This window comes from Hippoglossus hippoglossus, chromosome 16 (genome assembly GCF_009819705.1).
Source record: "Hippoglossus hippoglossus isolate fHipHip1 chromosome 16, fHipHip1.pri, whole genome shotgun sequence".
NCBI classification, from domain to species: domain Eukaryota; kingdom Metazoa; phylum Chordata; class Actinopteri; order Pleuronectiformes; family Pleuronectidae; genus Hippoglossus; species Hippoglossus hippoglossus.
This window is the reverse complement of record NC_047166.1, coordinates 17,324,521-17,338,415: the sequence shown is the minus strand read 5'-3', so window position 1 is coordinate 17,338,415 and position 13,895 is coordinate 17,324,521. Positions and strand designations below refer to the sequence as shown.

Sequence of the window (13,895 nt, the reverse complement as noted above, 5' to 3'; positions counted from 1 at the left end):
AGTTGAATACCCCTGCTTTAGGGCTTTACAAGGTGCTACAGCCTCTGCCCTTAACCCTGAGTGAGGAAAAACGACCAAAGAAACCCTTAAAATTGTAGCAACCTCAAAGAGAGTCACAAGTGAGGGATCCCTCTCCCATGATGGACAGGAGTGCAATAGATGTCATGTGTAACAGAGCACATCAACAACAATATTTACCACTTTCGCGAGAAAAGACAGAGGTGGAAAAGTTGTATCAATGTTTAAAGTATTTACACTAAAGATAATGTCTGACAGACACGAAGGGAGCAGTAATGACAATTGTAATGAAAGCATTTACCAATAATATTAGTATACTTGAGTATGCATATTATACTGTACATAGCTAAGCAATCTAAAGACTCAGAGACACGGAGACAGTCACGGGAGAGACTCCTCAAAGACTAAGCTGTAAAGCTACATGCCAGCAGGAAGTGCTGGATTTATGTTGTAGTTAAGTTTATGTTTGCACCTGGTCTTTAAATAGATATGCTAAAACCTGAATGGTTTGTCTCTGGCTGCTGTGGTGAGAGCCCCGTGGCATGGTCTATTGAAGAACTGGCGCCCAACGTGGGGCTCCACGCAGCCAGAGACGCGGACATGATGCTGAGACAGAGAGCGGAGAGCAGACGGGGGCTGGAGGCGCTCCTGAGGCAGGCGGAGAGGAAGGACGACGCTGACGGAGCGTCTGCTTGCCCGGTCGGGACGCGAGCCCGCTTCCCCCTGCCGCACCGCGCTGAAAGAGGCGGTGAGCGCGATCCCGATTCCGCGTCCTCGTGCAGCGCTGACGGCGAGCGCGGCTCCGATTCCGCGTCCCTGCGCAACTCTGGGGAACCCAGCGGCGGGCGTGTCGCCGATTCCGCGCTCTCCGCTCCCGGTACGCGGCCACGAAGTCCTCCACCATCCGTAGCAGCTCCGTCTCCGCCTCTCGGTCCGCGTCTCTGGCTGCGTGGAGCCCCATGTTGGGCGCCAGTGGGGCAATCCTCGATCCCACACACAGCCAGAGACACTGTTGCTTTGAAGCATACTTTATTAAACTTAAAACATAAATTCAAAAGTCAAACGTAAACTTCCGGAGCTTTGCAGCGCAGTTTCTGTCTCTCTTTCCTTGCGACTCTCCGTTTCTCCGTGTCTCACGTGGGCTGATTGATGAAGGTGCTCTCCCAGCCCCCTCACCTCCACAATGAGATATTAATGTGATGAAGAGGAAGGAGCAGCTCCATGTGTCCCCCAACATTCTGGACCTATAGCAGCACAACTAAGAGCTGGTCCAAGACAGACCTGAACTCTAACTATAAGCTTTATCAAAACAGGAAAGTTTCAAGCCGACTCTTAAAGGTAGAAAGGGTGTTTGCCTCTCAAACTGAAAAAGGGAGATGATGCCGCAGGACAGAAGCTTGAAGGCTCTGGCTCCCACTCTTCTTTCCATGATACAACACATCCGCTCTCATTTAAAAGAAAGCCATGCAGTAGGTTCGTCAGCTTCTCTGAGTAACAGATTTGAAATGATCATGCTGTAAACATCCGGCATTTTACAGAATGCCTCACAGAAGCTTATCTACAGCACGTTGTAGCGTCCACGTTAGAGAGCATGCTGTTCATTTTTTCATATTGTGTACAGTAGATAAACTTTCTCTCTTCCTTGTGACAATGGCAGGTCACTTCTTTAATCTCTAAAACAGATGCTAGCCCCTCTCACACTCATCTAATGAGTGAATGATTTAGATAAAGTGAAGAGTAAAGGTGATTTAACATGTACGCACAATCAAATTGGGCACAATCAGACACTTATTTATTGGTCCTGAATGAATACCAAGACTCAGGCAACTTGTTCTACAGGGGCTGTTGTTTTAACATGAGCATCATCCAGCTAATAAAGTTAAGTTGATTCAATTCTATCAAGCACTGAAATGTGATATCTTTTGTGATTCCAAATGAGCTGAGTGTGATTTTCAAATGTTCATTTCATTCTTCAAGACAGGAAAGAAGTAGAGAAAAGTGCCTTGACAGAATCCATTTGGCCTTTACTCCGCTCTTACCACATTTCTGAGAAAGCCACACACCTCTGACACCTCTGCAGGTTTAACATGATGCAGAGGAAACGACAGAGGCCAGGGTTCACATTACCAGAAATGAGAATAAAAAGAGAGTGATGCTACTCGACTGGATGACTTGAAAGCTTGAGGACAAGAACACAAGAACAAACAAATTACAGGAGCAGTAATTTTGGTGAGCACGTTCATATTCCATATTTAAAAATTTTCAGCTGCTATTTGCAATACTTACCTCGTGTCTCACCTTCTTCCCCCTCAATCACATAGTGCTTAGGTGGGGAACGTGTGTTTGTGTGTGTGTGTGTGTTTGTATACACAATGTCAGCCACAGGAAGCGAGGGTCGGATGGGTGTCAGACCACGTGGTTCTGTCTAAGGTGATAGTAAGAGAAAAAAGTTACAGCTGTGGTTTGAATGAGATCACATGAATTTGATTATGATCAGAGTAGGAGGAGGTTTGAGATATTTATAGAAAGATAAAACATTGAATTTACATCGAGGCTGGTGACAGTCATTGGAGAATTGTTTTTGTGTTTAAAATACCAAAATGTTTGTTGGAGAAGCCTTTAACAAGTGACTCACCAAACGATGATTGTATCTGAAACGTGAATCCTAAAGGGCAGGAAAGTCCGTGTTGTTAGATGTGCTAGTAACACACTTCATTACTAGAACACAGTCAGTGTTGGGACAGACGCATTTTCAGTGAAACAGCCCTGTTACTGTTTTTTGAACAGTAACTCTATCAGTTTTTACAAACACTTGAATGAAGGAAAAGCTTTTTCTCTTTTTTGAATCAGGAGTCAAAAGAGCTCATTGTTGGTGAAGTAAGTATTTCCTACATTTTAATCATTGAGCCACTTTGGCTTTTCATTTGAATAAGAAGAAAGTAAATTAATTTAATTTGGATTATAAACCAGAATTGTCCTGTATGGTCACATCTAGTTATCTATATCTACAGAGAAAAGCACGAGCGGAGAGATTGTAGCATTCAAGGCCATATAAGGAAGAGGGATAACAGGTTTTTGGTGAGAAAGGGTGAATTAACCAATAAAGGAAGTTTAAGATGTTTTTTTGTTGCTTTAACTATTTAATTTGGTGATAGATTGAAGGTACAGGAGGAACACATCTGCCAGAACAACTGATTGGTGTTGGTTTTGCACCCAAGAGCAGTTTTGGCTGGGCGGCTCCTTTTGAAGAACAGAGTTATAGAAGCACAACTCAATACATTTTGAATACATGTTAAATCAGACTAGAAGCTAATGTTGTGGACATGCCTCGTTCATATGGTTTTATTTGGTTGATGTGTTAATTTTGTTCGTTTGCAGGAACTGAAATAAGTCACTGCTGTACAATATTGGTTTTGACGAGGCTAGATTTCAGCTTACTGTAGAAAACATGGGAATGTAACAACATTATTGTCATTTACATGATTTAGTTTTTGAATGCTTGACTCGTGGTGATTTCATTGGTGATAATTTGGATCCCCTGACCACCTGAGGTTGAGGACTGTATTTTGTCTTTGTCTTACTTTGTGACACTAAAGTTATCTCTAAATACTCTGTTCCTCCTCACACAGCAGTATGAACGCATCAGACGCAGATGACTATGATTACTACAATTCCACCTGTGACCAGGATACCAGTTCAGAGTTTCCCAGTGGATCCATGGTCTTACCAGTTCTTTACTACCTGCTGTTTTGTCTTGGTCTGCTCGGTATGTTCACAATGCACACAGTTAACTCACATTTGCATTTCAACAGTTCACATCTACAGTTTGTTACCAGAAGCTCCAGAAATACCGATTAATAATTCAAAGTGATTTCCCAGGTAACGTGACAGTCCTCTGGGTTCTCCTCCGCTACATAAAGTTGAAAACTATGACGGATGTGTGCCTCCTCAACCTGGCCCTGTCTGACCTCATGCTGGCTTTATCTCTGCCCCTGTGGGCCCACAACCCCCAGAACCTGGCGTCGTGCAGACTGATGACAGGAGTCTATCAGGTGAACACACTTTGAGTAGTTTTGAAGCTTATTTCATAAAGAGGAACAGATGATGTAACACTTATTCTACATTTACACTATGACCTTGTATCCGTGGTAAAACATTGCTCCTTATATGACATCGTACAAGGACGGAGTTTGTTTGTTTTAATCAACTCTGATCGGATTAATGCTAATAAACTGTATTAAGTGCTAAATTGATACATTACATCCAGCTTGTGCAAGTAGTTGTAGTGTATGTAATGCTGGGAACACAAGTTGTGTGTGCCTTTGTTTTTATAATGGGGGAAATATTCTGCCAATAACCAAGATATCATATATTGTATATTCTCTGGTTATGGCTGCTCTCTTTAGGTGAGGTGAGAAACAGCTGCTGTTGTATGTCAGACGTCACTGCGTCCTGTAAAGCCTGACAAACGTCGGCCTCATGTTGCATCCTGTTCTTATTTTGTTTCCTCCTCTGCTGCTCGGAACAGCTGGGTTTCTACAGCGGCAATCTGTTCGTGACCTTAATGAGCATGGACCGCTACCTGGCCATCGTCCACGCCGTGGCAGCCATGCGAGCCAGGACGCTTCGCTACGGGATCACAGCTAGCATCACCATCTGGGTTGTCGCTGCCGTCATGGCAACACCTCAGCTGATATTTGCCTCCTTGGAGATAGAGGAAGATAACCCACAATGTGTGCCTCTGTACCCCGATAACATGCAGCAGTTCTGGAAGATTCAGCGAAACTTCAGTGAAAACACAGTGGGCCTTTTCCTCTGCCTCCCCATTATGATTTTCTGCTACGCGAAAATTCTTGTGGTGCTGTCCAGGTCCAGGAACTCCAAAAAGGACAAAGCTGTGAAACTGATTTTCATCATAGTGTGTGTGTTTGTGGTGTGCTGGGTCCCTTACAATGTCATCGTTTTCCTTGAGACACTGCAGCTCTTTGAAATCATTAGCAACTGTGAGGCTTTGAAAATCAACTCTACCATGACCTTTGCTGAGATCATTTCATTGGCTCACTGCTGCGTGAATCCGGTCATCTATGCGTTTGTAGGGGAGAAGTTTAGGAAGTCACTGGGCAAGGTGATGACGAGATGCTTCTGCTGGAGTTATCAGAGCAGAGTGGCTGTCAGACTCAGGGACACCACAGAGAAAGAGACTTCCAACACGCCCGTGAAATCAGATTACTGAAGAATGTAAAACATACCTGGTGTCTGTGCGGTGGTGGTGTGTGCATGTGTGGTTGTGATGATTCAGCAGTGTGTGAGTGTGTAGTGTTGGGTAGATGATGCTTTTTAGAACTGTAAATTGGTGCACTGATAATTTCCAGAAACGAGGGAATGATTCAATGATTTGAAAAAGTGCACAGATTTTCATGAAATTTTTATTCAAATCATGTAATTCAAAGTATATTTGGAACTTGTGCAATTGTATTGTTTTTGTAAAAGAAAATAAAGAAAATAAAACTTTCTGGTGTGCCTGTGTCTCGTCGACCTATTAATTCCACAAACGTCTGTCTGTTTGGATGTGTAACCCATATCTCGCAAGCCCATCCGATTATTAACTTCAAACTTGGCATGCATTTAATTAATGGTGCAGGGAAGTGCAGAGGTGAATTTGGTGTGATTTGGACATGCGATTCAATATTAGAAAAGATTTAAAGGTGCAGTGTGTAGAATTGAATGATATTTTGTAGTGGATTTGCATGTTGCAGAATATTTTATATCAAATTTCTGCCAATAGATCCCAGCGCTAGGAGACCAGCGCTCTGCAACCGTCAATAGGGGAGGAGCAAGTTGAGCGTGTCCTCATCTACGTTCTCAAATTAACAACAGCAACTGGGCCAAACCGCAGGCCCAAATCGATGTACCATACCATATCCGACTGACACATACACTCACAGGTGTCGCAGGTGCTGATCTCGGTCACGGCAACCACATATATAGAATCACTTCTTCATTTGCGATTTGCCTAAAAGCACAACGTTTGTTTTTTGAGTAATTCCTTAAAACTTATATATAAACCACAAACATGAACAGTAATCATGTAAATTCTGTTTCTTTTTATGAAAAACGTTGACTATTGACTATACAATCTTCACTGCAGGGGAACCAGGTAGGATGAACACAGTTTTCTAACTTCACTCTGCACCATGGAGGGTTTATAAAAAGCTTTGCACACGTCCAGCACACAAACATTACAAAGTGACAGTATATTGTAGAACTGTTTGAGGAGGACTCACTAATGACAAGGAATAATTCTGAACACAGAACAAGAGAGTAGCCAATTCCAAACAGGCAGGTTCAGAAGGGACACCGTACTAGTGTAAGAGAAATGTCACAAGCGAAGCCCCTTGACTCAGCAGTGCACCGTCACCAAGGACATCGAGATGATTAAAAACATTTCACAGTCATTCTCGGCAGCTTGTATTTATTTGACAGGAGATGTGCAGAGCAGAGTCTTTGCACATTTCACAGTCATTCTCGGCAGCTTGTATTTATTTGACAGGAGATGTGCAGAGCAGAGTCCCTGCATGTGTCATATAACAACAACATACTGACTAACGTGCCAGTGTTTGTTCATCTGGGCCAACAAGCCACATTTATACCCGACCAAATCGAAACGATGCACACAATCCTGCAAAATGCAATAGACACATCTCAGCTTGGCCTTCAGATATTAGTCAGAGCTTTGCCCCACTCAGAGAAAGTTACTCGCTTCCTATATATGTGCTCTTTTGTGACAACTGTGTAGACTTTACTTATGTCAGTGTCAGTTGTATCACTTCTTCTATGCAACAAAAACAACAAGCACCAACCTGCCTGCAGAGCTGTGCAAACCTCCACCAGCACGTGTCTGCAGATCACCTCGCATATTTACAGTTTTTTTTCGATTGCATAAACACTAAAATCAAAAGTATTACACAATTATCAAAACCTTACACTCAAGGAGCAAAACATGGGCCCAGATCTGCACCACTATAAGCACAATGTCAGCTTCACACTTTTTGCAAAACAATACACACAGTGATTTGCAAAACACTAAACACACTTGTATACATTAGACACAGAAGTATATCAAGATGTCACTTCCTTGCAATTCCAAAGCACTGACTGTCAAATGACCCCCCCTATGAGCCAATTGGTTCAACACAGCCATCAGGTGCGCAAACACATGACTGCTTAATTGTAGACACACCAATCAGGTTTAAGCACTATACAAATGCAGCAGGTGAGTTCACCTGTCTTCAACCAAAATGGAAGGAGTCAGAAGAAGAACAAGAGTGAGGGTGAGAGGGGGAATCCAAGGAGGAAGAGGAAGTGGCGGAGGCCTTGCCAGAGGTAGAGGCCGAGGTGGAGGTAGAGGAAGAGGAAGAGGAAGAGGAAGACCTGAAGCAGGAGGAGAACGTGCTCAAAGAAGAAGAGGACCAAATTTATCAAATGAAATTTGCGCAACACTAGTTGACCATGTCGTGAACCACGGATTGACGCTGAGGGAGGCTGGACTAAGAGTTCAGCCAAATCTTAGCAGATATACAGTGAAATCTGTCATTGTAACCTGTACTGGATACAGAATTTTCTGTTTGTCTGATATCTGCTGAGCTTACATTGTTATGCACACTACTGTAGTAGCATGAAAACTGGGACATGTTTTGATGTGATTCTCCATGTTGACATGTTGACTGATTTGGGTATATGGAGAGAAATAAATTATATTTTCATCAGTCTGCAGCATTGGTCTTGTGTAGTGTTTGGTGAATTTATTGTATATTTGCACTTTCTCTGTGTACTTCACTTACAATACTTTAATCACTGAGAAGTAGAACTGCTAAAAGTGTTTTAGGTTAGCAACAGCAGTGTCTAACTGGTTCAAACAGAATTAAGTCATATGAAACGTGTGTGTTTCATATGGTAACAAAATATGGTTTTGATAAATTAGTGTATAGTTTTTACAAGAGTGTTTCATTTTGCAAAGGATCTGAGATGTTCTGCTAATTGTGTGTGTGGTTGTGCTAGTTGTGTGTAGTGTTTTGCAAAACCGGGCCCTGTTTTAAAAATCGTGCTTAAGCAATCGAGAAAAACTGTAAGCACGATTTTTTTTTTCGTAAGAAAAACTGTAAGGCATGCATGTGAAGAGTTGTGGTTGTGGTGACTTCCTGCAGACCTCTGGTACGTGATCTGTTTTTGAATTGTGAGGAAGTAAATATTATCACCTTGAAATACTCACCCACAAGACCACCAAGGCACCCTGGTTGGATGTCAGTGCTTTGAAATAGCAGTTGCACTTCTCACAGCTTTTTGCTCGTAGTATGCAAACTAATTGACATTTCTCCTGTGCCGCAAATAATCAAATTAGATTAAACAGCTGATCCATTCTTTGATTTGACCGTCCACCACAGCATCTTGTGGTCCAGAATCCACCAATATCAGCTTACTTCTAATCATCGGCACCGCGACAGGTACGTTTTTGTTTTCTTACTTTTATATGCACATTCTCTTACATAATGTTTATGGTATGTCAACACACGAGTATGATTTGATTTTCTGTTAGAGGGGGAAATGAATGCTGCACAATGATTTATTGGTGGCCTGTAACAATGCAAACACACAAACATTACAAAAGTGCTGGACAAAAGCATGTTGCAAACAGACGCACAGAATGGTTAACTATTATGGAATGCCATTTTAGTCAAAATTTTATAAATAAATAGATAAATAAATTTGGCTTTGAAATAAACCCGGAAGTAAAAATATATGGCAATAAATATATAAATATAGCATAATATATATATATATATATAAAACTGAATCCATTTACTTAAATGAATAAATAAATACAATTACTTATTTCAAAATTATGAAATTTTCAAAAGACAACATTTATTTATTTCACGGTACTTTTATTTCATAATGCCACATTTACTTATCTCAGGCGACTTTTATTTCAAAATGCCACATTTAATTATTTCGTGGGACTTTTGTTTCAAAAACACCCAGTGAGATTAGAGTTCGTTCACGCAGCCGGTCAGTGACTTTGTGGAAGAACTGTGAAATACAGAGTTTCTCTGGTCACAGCTGCTCAGGCTGCATTTAAACATCATAAAAATGACTCGTAAACATTTTTGTGCTCAGTACAACACGAGACGTGACGCTCACAGACAGGACTCAGTGTTAAAATGACCGGAGCGACACGCAGACATGATCCGACACCATCGATTAATAACTCAACACATGATCGTAAGTTTGTCACATAAATCATCCCAATAAAAATGGAACAAGTTCATACAGCTACATGAACTGAACTTTGAACTCGTTCTTTTTAAGTGTGAACTGGCACAACACGCTGTGGCTGAGGGGTAGAGCGGTCGTCCTTGCATGCCAAAGTGTCCTTGGGCAAGATGCTGAACCCCGAATTGCCCCTCATAGAACAAGACAGTGCTGCTAATAGATGCACTGTATGAATGTGTGTGTGAATGGGTGAATGTAAAACTGTACTGTAAAGAGCTTTGAGTGGTCATCAAGACTAGAAAAGCGCTATATAAATGTAAAACCATTTACCATTTATTTCATAGCCATATTTATTTATTCATCAATTCATTCATTAAATTTTGACTCAAACAGTATTCCATACAAGAGGTGGTGTTAGTGTGTTAATGTGTTAGTACACATTATGATTCAAACATATCAGACTGAAGACTACATTTATTATATATTTTTAAAGGAGGTAATTTAGATAGAAGGAAAAAGTCTGTTAAGATTCCAGTATCTGAAAAGTTTTGAGTAGTAAGGATTATATTACTTATAGTTACTTATACTTATAGACTCAGGTCTTTTGTAGAAAAGAATCCTTCAAGTTATTCTGGTAATAAGTCAAATCTACAATCAATCAATTTCTTTCTCTTTCACAATTTGCAACTACATTTGATGGACAGCAACTGCACAGAGAAAACCGTTTATTGTTATCATATTAAAGGGCCCATATTGTGTAAAATACATTTTCTGGGCTTCTGCTATCCGTAATTACTCGAAGGGGGTCAGTAGGGACCCTCAAAGTATGGAAACAGTCACTCCGCGGACTTTTTCACTCCAATGTCCGTGCTAAGAAATATGTTATTGAAACGTTGCGTTTTGTACCACCTCCCCCGTATGATGTCATGCGGCATCGCACTCGTCTCTCAGCCCCACCCAGTACCAGTCCAGCCCCGCTCCCCACCACCACCACCACTACCCCTACCCCTCCACACCAAACTCGACGCTAAGCAGACATGTTGCTGAGCTAGCAGCTTGTTAGCTATCACAGGCTAACCACAACTAACAACACTGAAGAAACACTGCAGCGTGGAGGGATGCAAGCAAGAGAATGTGTCCGTGCACATTCCTCCTAAGAACGTCACTGTTCGAGACCAGCGGTTACGCTTCATCTCTTCTGACGTGCCGTGTCGCTGTGCTCAGTACGTAGACGTTACTCCGTACTGTAACTCGGGGCGTTACTCCCACATTGGCCGACTGTCCTGCTAAAACTTGACCAAACATGATGACGGTGTAACTTAACGTTCAGAAACATCCTGTTGTAACCGGCTGTAAACATGTGGCTGGTCTTCTACAGCGGTATCCAAACATAACGTGTCTTTCAGCTGTGTTTACCAGAGTGAATGCGCCAGAATGAGAACGGTGATAGGCCTGGTCGCGTGTCACTCAAAGTGCAGTCAGCCAATCAGAGGAGGGGCTCAAGAGGCAGGCGAAAACAGCCTGTTCTGTCTGCAGCTCCAGAGAGAGGCAGAAGAGAGGACATGGAAATACACATTGCAGCAGTTTTTTTGTCTTTAAACCACTGATATATCATCTTAGGGGACCAATACTTCAAATTAAATCCCAGAAAGGTGTAAAATATGGGCTCTTTAAATGGCTCATTTGCAAAAATCCTCTATTTTGTTCAATTTTTACAGAAACAGCAGTAGTATCACCAACTTCCAGATTAAAGCTAAAAATATAAATTACTTAAAGCAGTGGGTCATATTATTTGTTTATTTGTTTATAAGTTAAATTAAAAATGCTACGTGCATAACAAACATAGACCATGGCCCTGCAGTCATTATGGTTGTGATGAATAGTGGAAATGACCATGAAATTGACATTGATAATATATTTCTTGCCACAAATTATAATCTAACTTTTCAGTTGGAATACCTCACACCTGTTTCCTTGTGACAAACTGAATCATGTTATTATAGCTTATACACTTTGAAACAGGGGGTCATTTTAATCCAATTGCATTTGGACTTTTGAGTTAAGATACTTTTCAGAAAATGAGCATGAACTTTTAAAACTTCTATCACACTTGCAGAGAAACACAACAAACTAAAACCATCTGTTTTCAATTTCAGGGAGTAGGTCATGCTTTTACATTTTTTTGTATTCTCTAGGAAACTGATCATGGACACAATCCTCCCTGTTACTGCTTTCAGTGGCAATGTGACTCCAACTATAAACCATGAATCAAGGTAAGATTAAGCCAGCTGAGCTGACACACACACCTCCAGTATCTGGTTGATTATTCTGTTCAGATCACACTGTGTTAAAGTCTGTGATGCCTCTGTGTCTTTGTCTGTGCTTTGCTGTCGACTTTGGTTTCATTTTCCATCTTATATAAGCTGGCTGGGATTTTTAGTCTCCTGTATCTGCGTCATTAGCCATAACATCGGTTTTGGTGGCTTGTTCCTCTGAATGGGACAGTGAGATTACAAGTGTATGATTCTTGTTGTGTTATATTTGTTTAATGGTGCAACATATCACAGTGAAAAGGGTTTAGTCTGAAGGTTTTATTGTATTTTACTTCCCACAGCTACAGTGCATAGATACATAGATTCTTGTGTACTTTATATGTTATGCAGGATTGATGTCATTAAAAAACTGAACTCAGCACTCAGTAGAGTGTAAAGTGGATAATAGTCTCTTTAAATTCAATCCACTGCACCAAATTACACACACTCATAGATATCAGTCCTCTTTTTTTCATTAAGATCCATGAATTATTCCCAGAAATTGCACAATCTTACAGAAAGTGGGGGAAAAAATCAGATCAAGAATGTATTATTAATGTTTTTATTTTATTTTTATTGGGTTTTCAGTACGACTGACATCAACAAAGTAATTGCCCTTGTACATTTTTTAACAGGAGTGCAGAAGAATACACAAAGAGCAACAATACAACAGAGCAACAGACATAACAGAGAGGGAAAACAAATATAAATCAATAATTTGTTAATTATATAAGAGAAATCTATATTGGTATGAATGTTTGTAGGTCAACCAGATCTGACAGTGCAGTCCTGCTTAAATAAATATTCATCCATAAAATGTTTAACTTTTTGACCCATATCACATCCTTCCACTAAGTTTTTTTGGTAATCTGTCCTATATTTTTTGTTTAATGCTGCTAAATAACAATGAATAACTGGATATTTCCTAATTATTCATTTGTCTGTCAACCCAGCCCAACATCCTACACTGAATACTATTACTACGAAATTGAGGACCATAGGTGTGTGTACGACCATCATGGAGCCAAATACCTTCCTGTCCTCTACAGCATTTTCTTCCTCCTGGGCCTTCTCGGAAACTCTCTGGTCATCTGGGTCACCATCTGCGGGGTGCGTCTCCGCAGTATGACCGACGTGTGCCTCCTGAACTTGGCCATCGCTGACCTGCTGTTGGTGTGCTCTCTTCCCTTCCTCGCCCACCAGGCCCGCGACCAGTGGCTGTTCGGAGATATTATGTGCAAAGTGATCCTGGGCATTTATCATATTGTTTTTTACTGTGGGATCTTCTTCATCTGCCTGATGAGCATTGACCGGTACTTGGCCATAGTTCACGCTGTTTACGCCATGAGAGCACGGACGCGGTCATTCGGACTGGCTGCAGCTGCTGTTACATGGGTGGCTGGATTTCTGGCTTCATTCCCTGATCTGATCTTTGTCAAACTGCACTCTGATGCTAACATGACGCAGTTCTGTTATCCTGCGTATCCTTCATCTGATTCGAGCGACACCAGTTTCTCTAACCCCCACTTCTGGGGGGTCTTTAGCCTTTTCAAAAGGAACATTTTGGGTCTGCTCATCCCAGCTCTCATCATGGGGTTCTGCTACTCTCAGATTGTGTGGAGGCTGCTGTACTGCCCGTCGTCAAAGAAACAGGCCATCCGGTTAGTTCTCGCAGTGGTGGTGGCTTTCTTCTGCTGCTGGCTCCCCTATAACGTTGCATCGTTCTTCAAAGCACTGGAGCTCCTGGATGTCTACACAACATGTGGACGCAGCAAAGCCATCAGGTTGACTTTAGAAGTCACAGAGGCCATTGCCTACGCTCACAGCTGCCTCAACCCCATCCTGTACGTGTTTGTCGGGGAGAAGTTCAGGAGGCACCTGGTGAGGCTGATAAACAGGTCTCCCTGCAGACTGTGTCAGGTGATCAAGGTCCACATCCCTCAGGACAGAAGCGGCTCAATGTACTCACAAACCACCAGTGTGGACGAGAGGAGCACCGCTGTGTAAAGTAAACGTCAGGCCACACTGTTGCGTTGTCATTTATACGTCATTTAGATTCAGGTCAATGTGTTTTATTTAGTCAGTGGTGTATAGGAATAAAAGAAAGCACATATGACTTTGTATGATTTTTAAATCTTATGGTCAAAATTGTGATTTTTTAACTATAAAAATATATTTCTTTACCATATACACATTTCAATATTTCTCTACATACACATTTTGATATTCTTTCTATATACACTTTTTTCTTTTTTTAAAAAATAAATTCTGTGGACTATGTAAGATTGAATATAT

The 13,895-nt window shown here is 41.4% G+C and overlaps 1 protein-coding gene across 1 annotated transcript; it reads left to right on the top strand.

Moving 5' to 3' along the window:
* Positions 1–944: 944 nt before the first annotated feature.
* LOC117776425 lies at positions 945–13,607 on the top strand. The gene is made up of 6 exons (XM_034610321.1): positions 945–2,247; positions 3,648–3,784; positions 3,898–4,070; positions 4,547–5,250; positions 11,484–11,561; positions 12,554–13,607. Exons 2-6 carry the CDS (start codon positions 3,652–3,654, stop codon positions 13,605–13,607), a joined length of 2,142 nt encoding a protein of 713 aa, XP_034466212.1. The 5' UTR covers positions 945–2,247; positions 3,648–3,651.
* The last annotated feature ends 288 nt before the right edge of the window (positions 13,608–13,895 follow it).

Bases quoted from the DNA above. Each gene is read 5' to 3' on its own strand.
- LOC117776425 (XM_034610321.1), top strand. From the start codon at position 3,652: ATGAACGCATCAGACGCAGATGACTATGATTACTACAATTCCACCTGT. The intron at 3,785-3,897 runs GTATGTTCACAA...GTGATTTCCCAG, and splicing joins GTTTTGTCTTGGTCTGCTCG to GTAACGTGACAGTCCTCTGG. The intron at 11,562-12,553 runs GTAAGATTAAGC...CTGTCAACCCAG, and splicing joins ACTATAAACCATGAATCAAG to CCCAACATCCTACACTGAAT.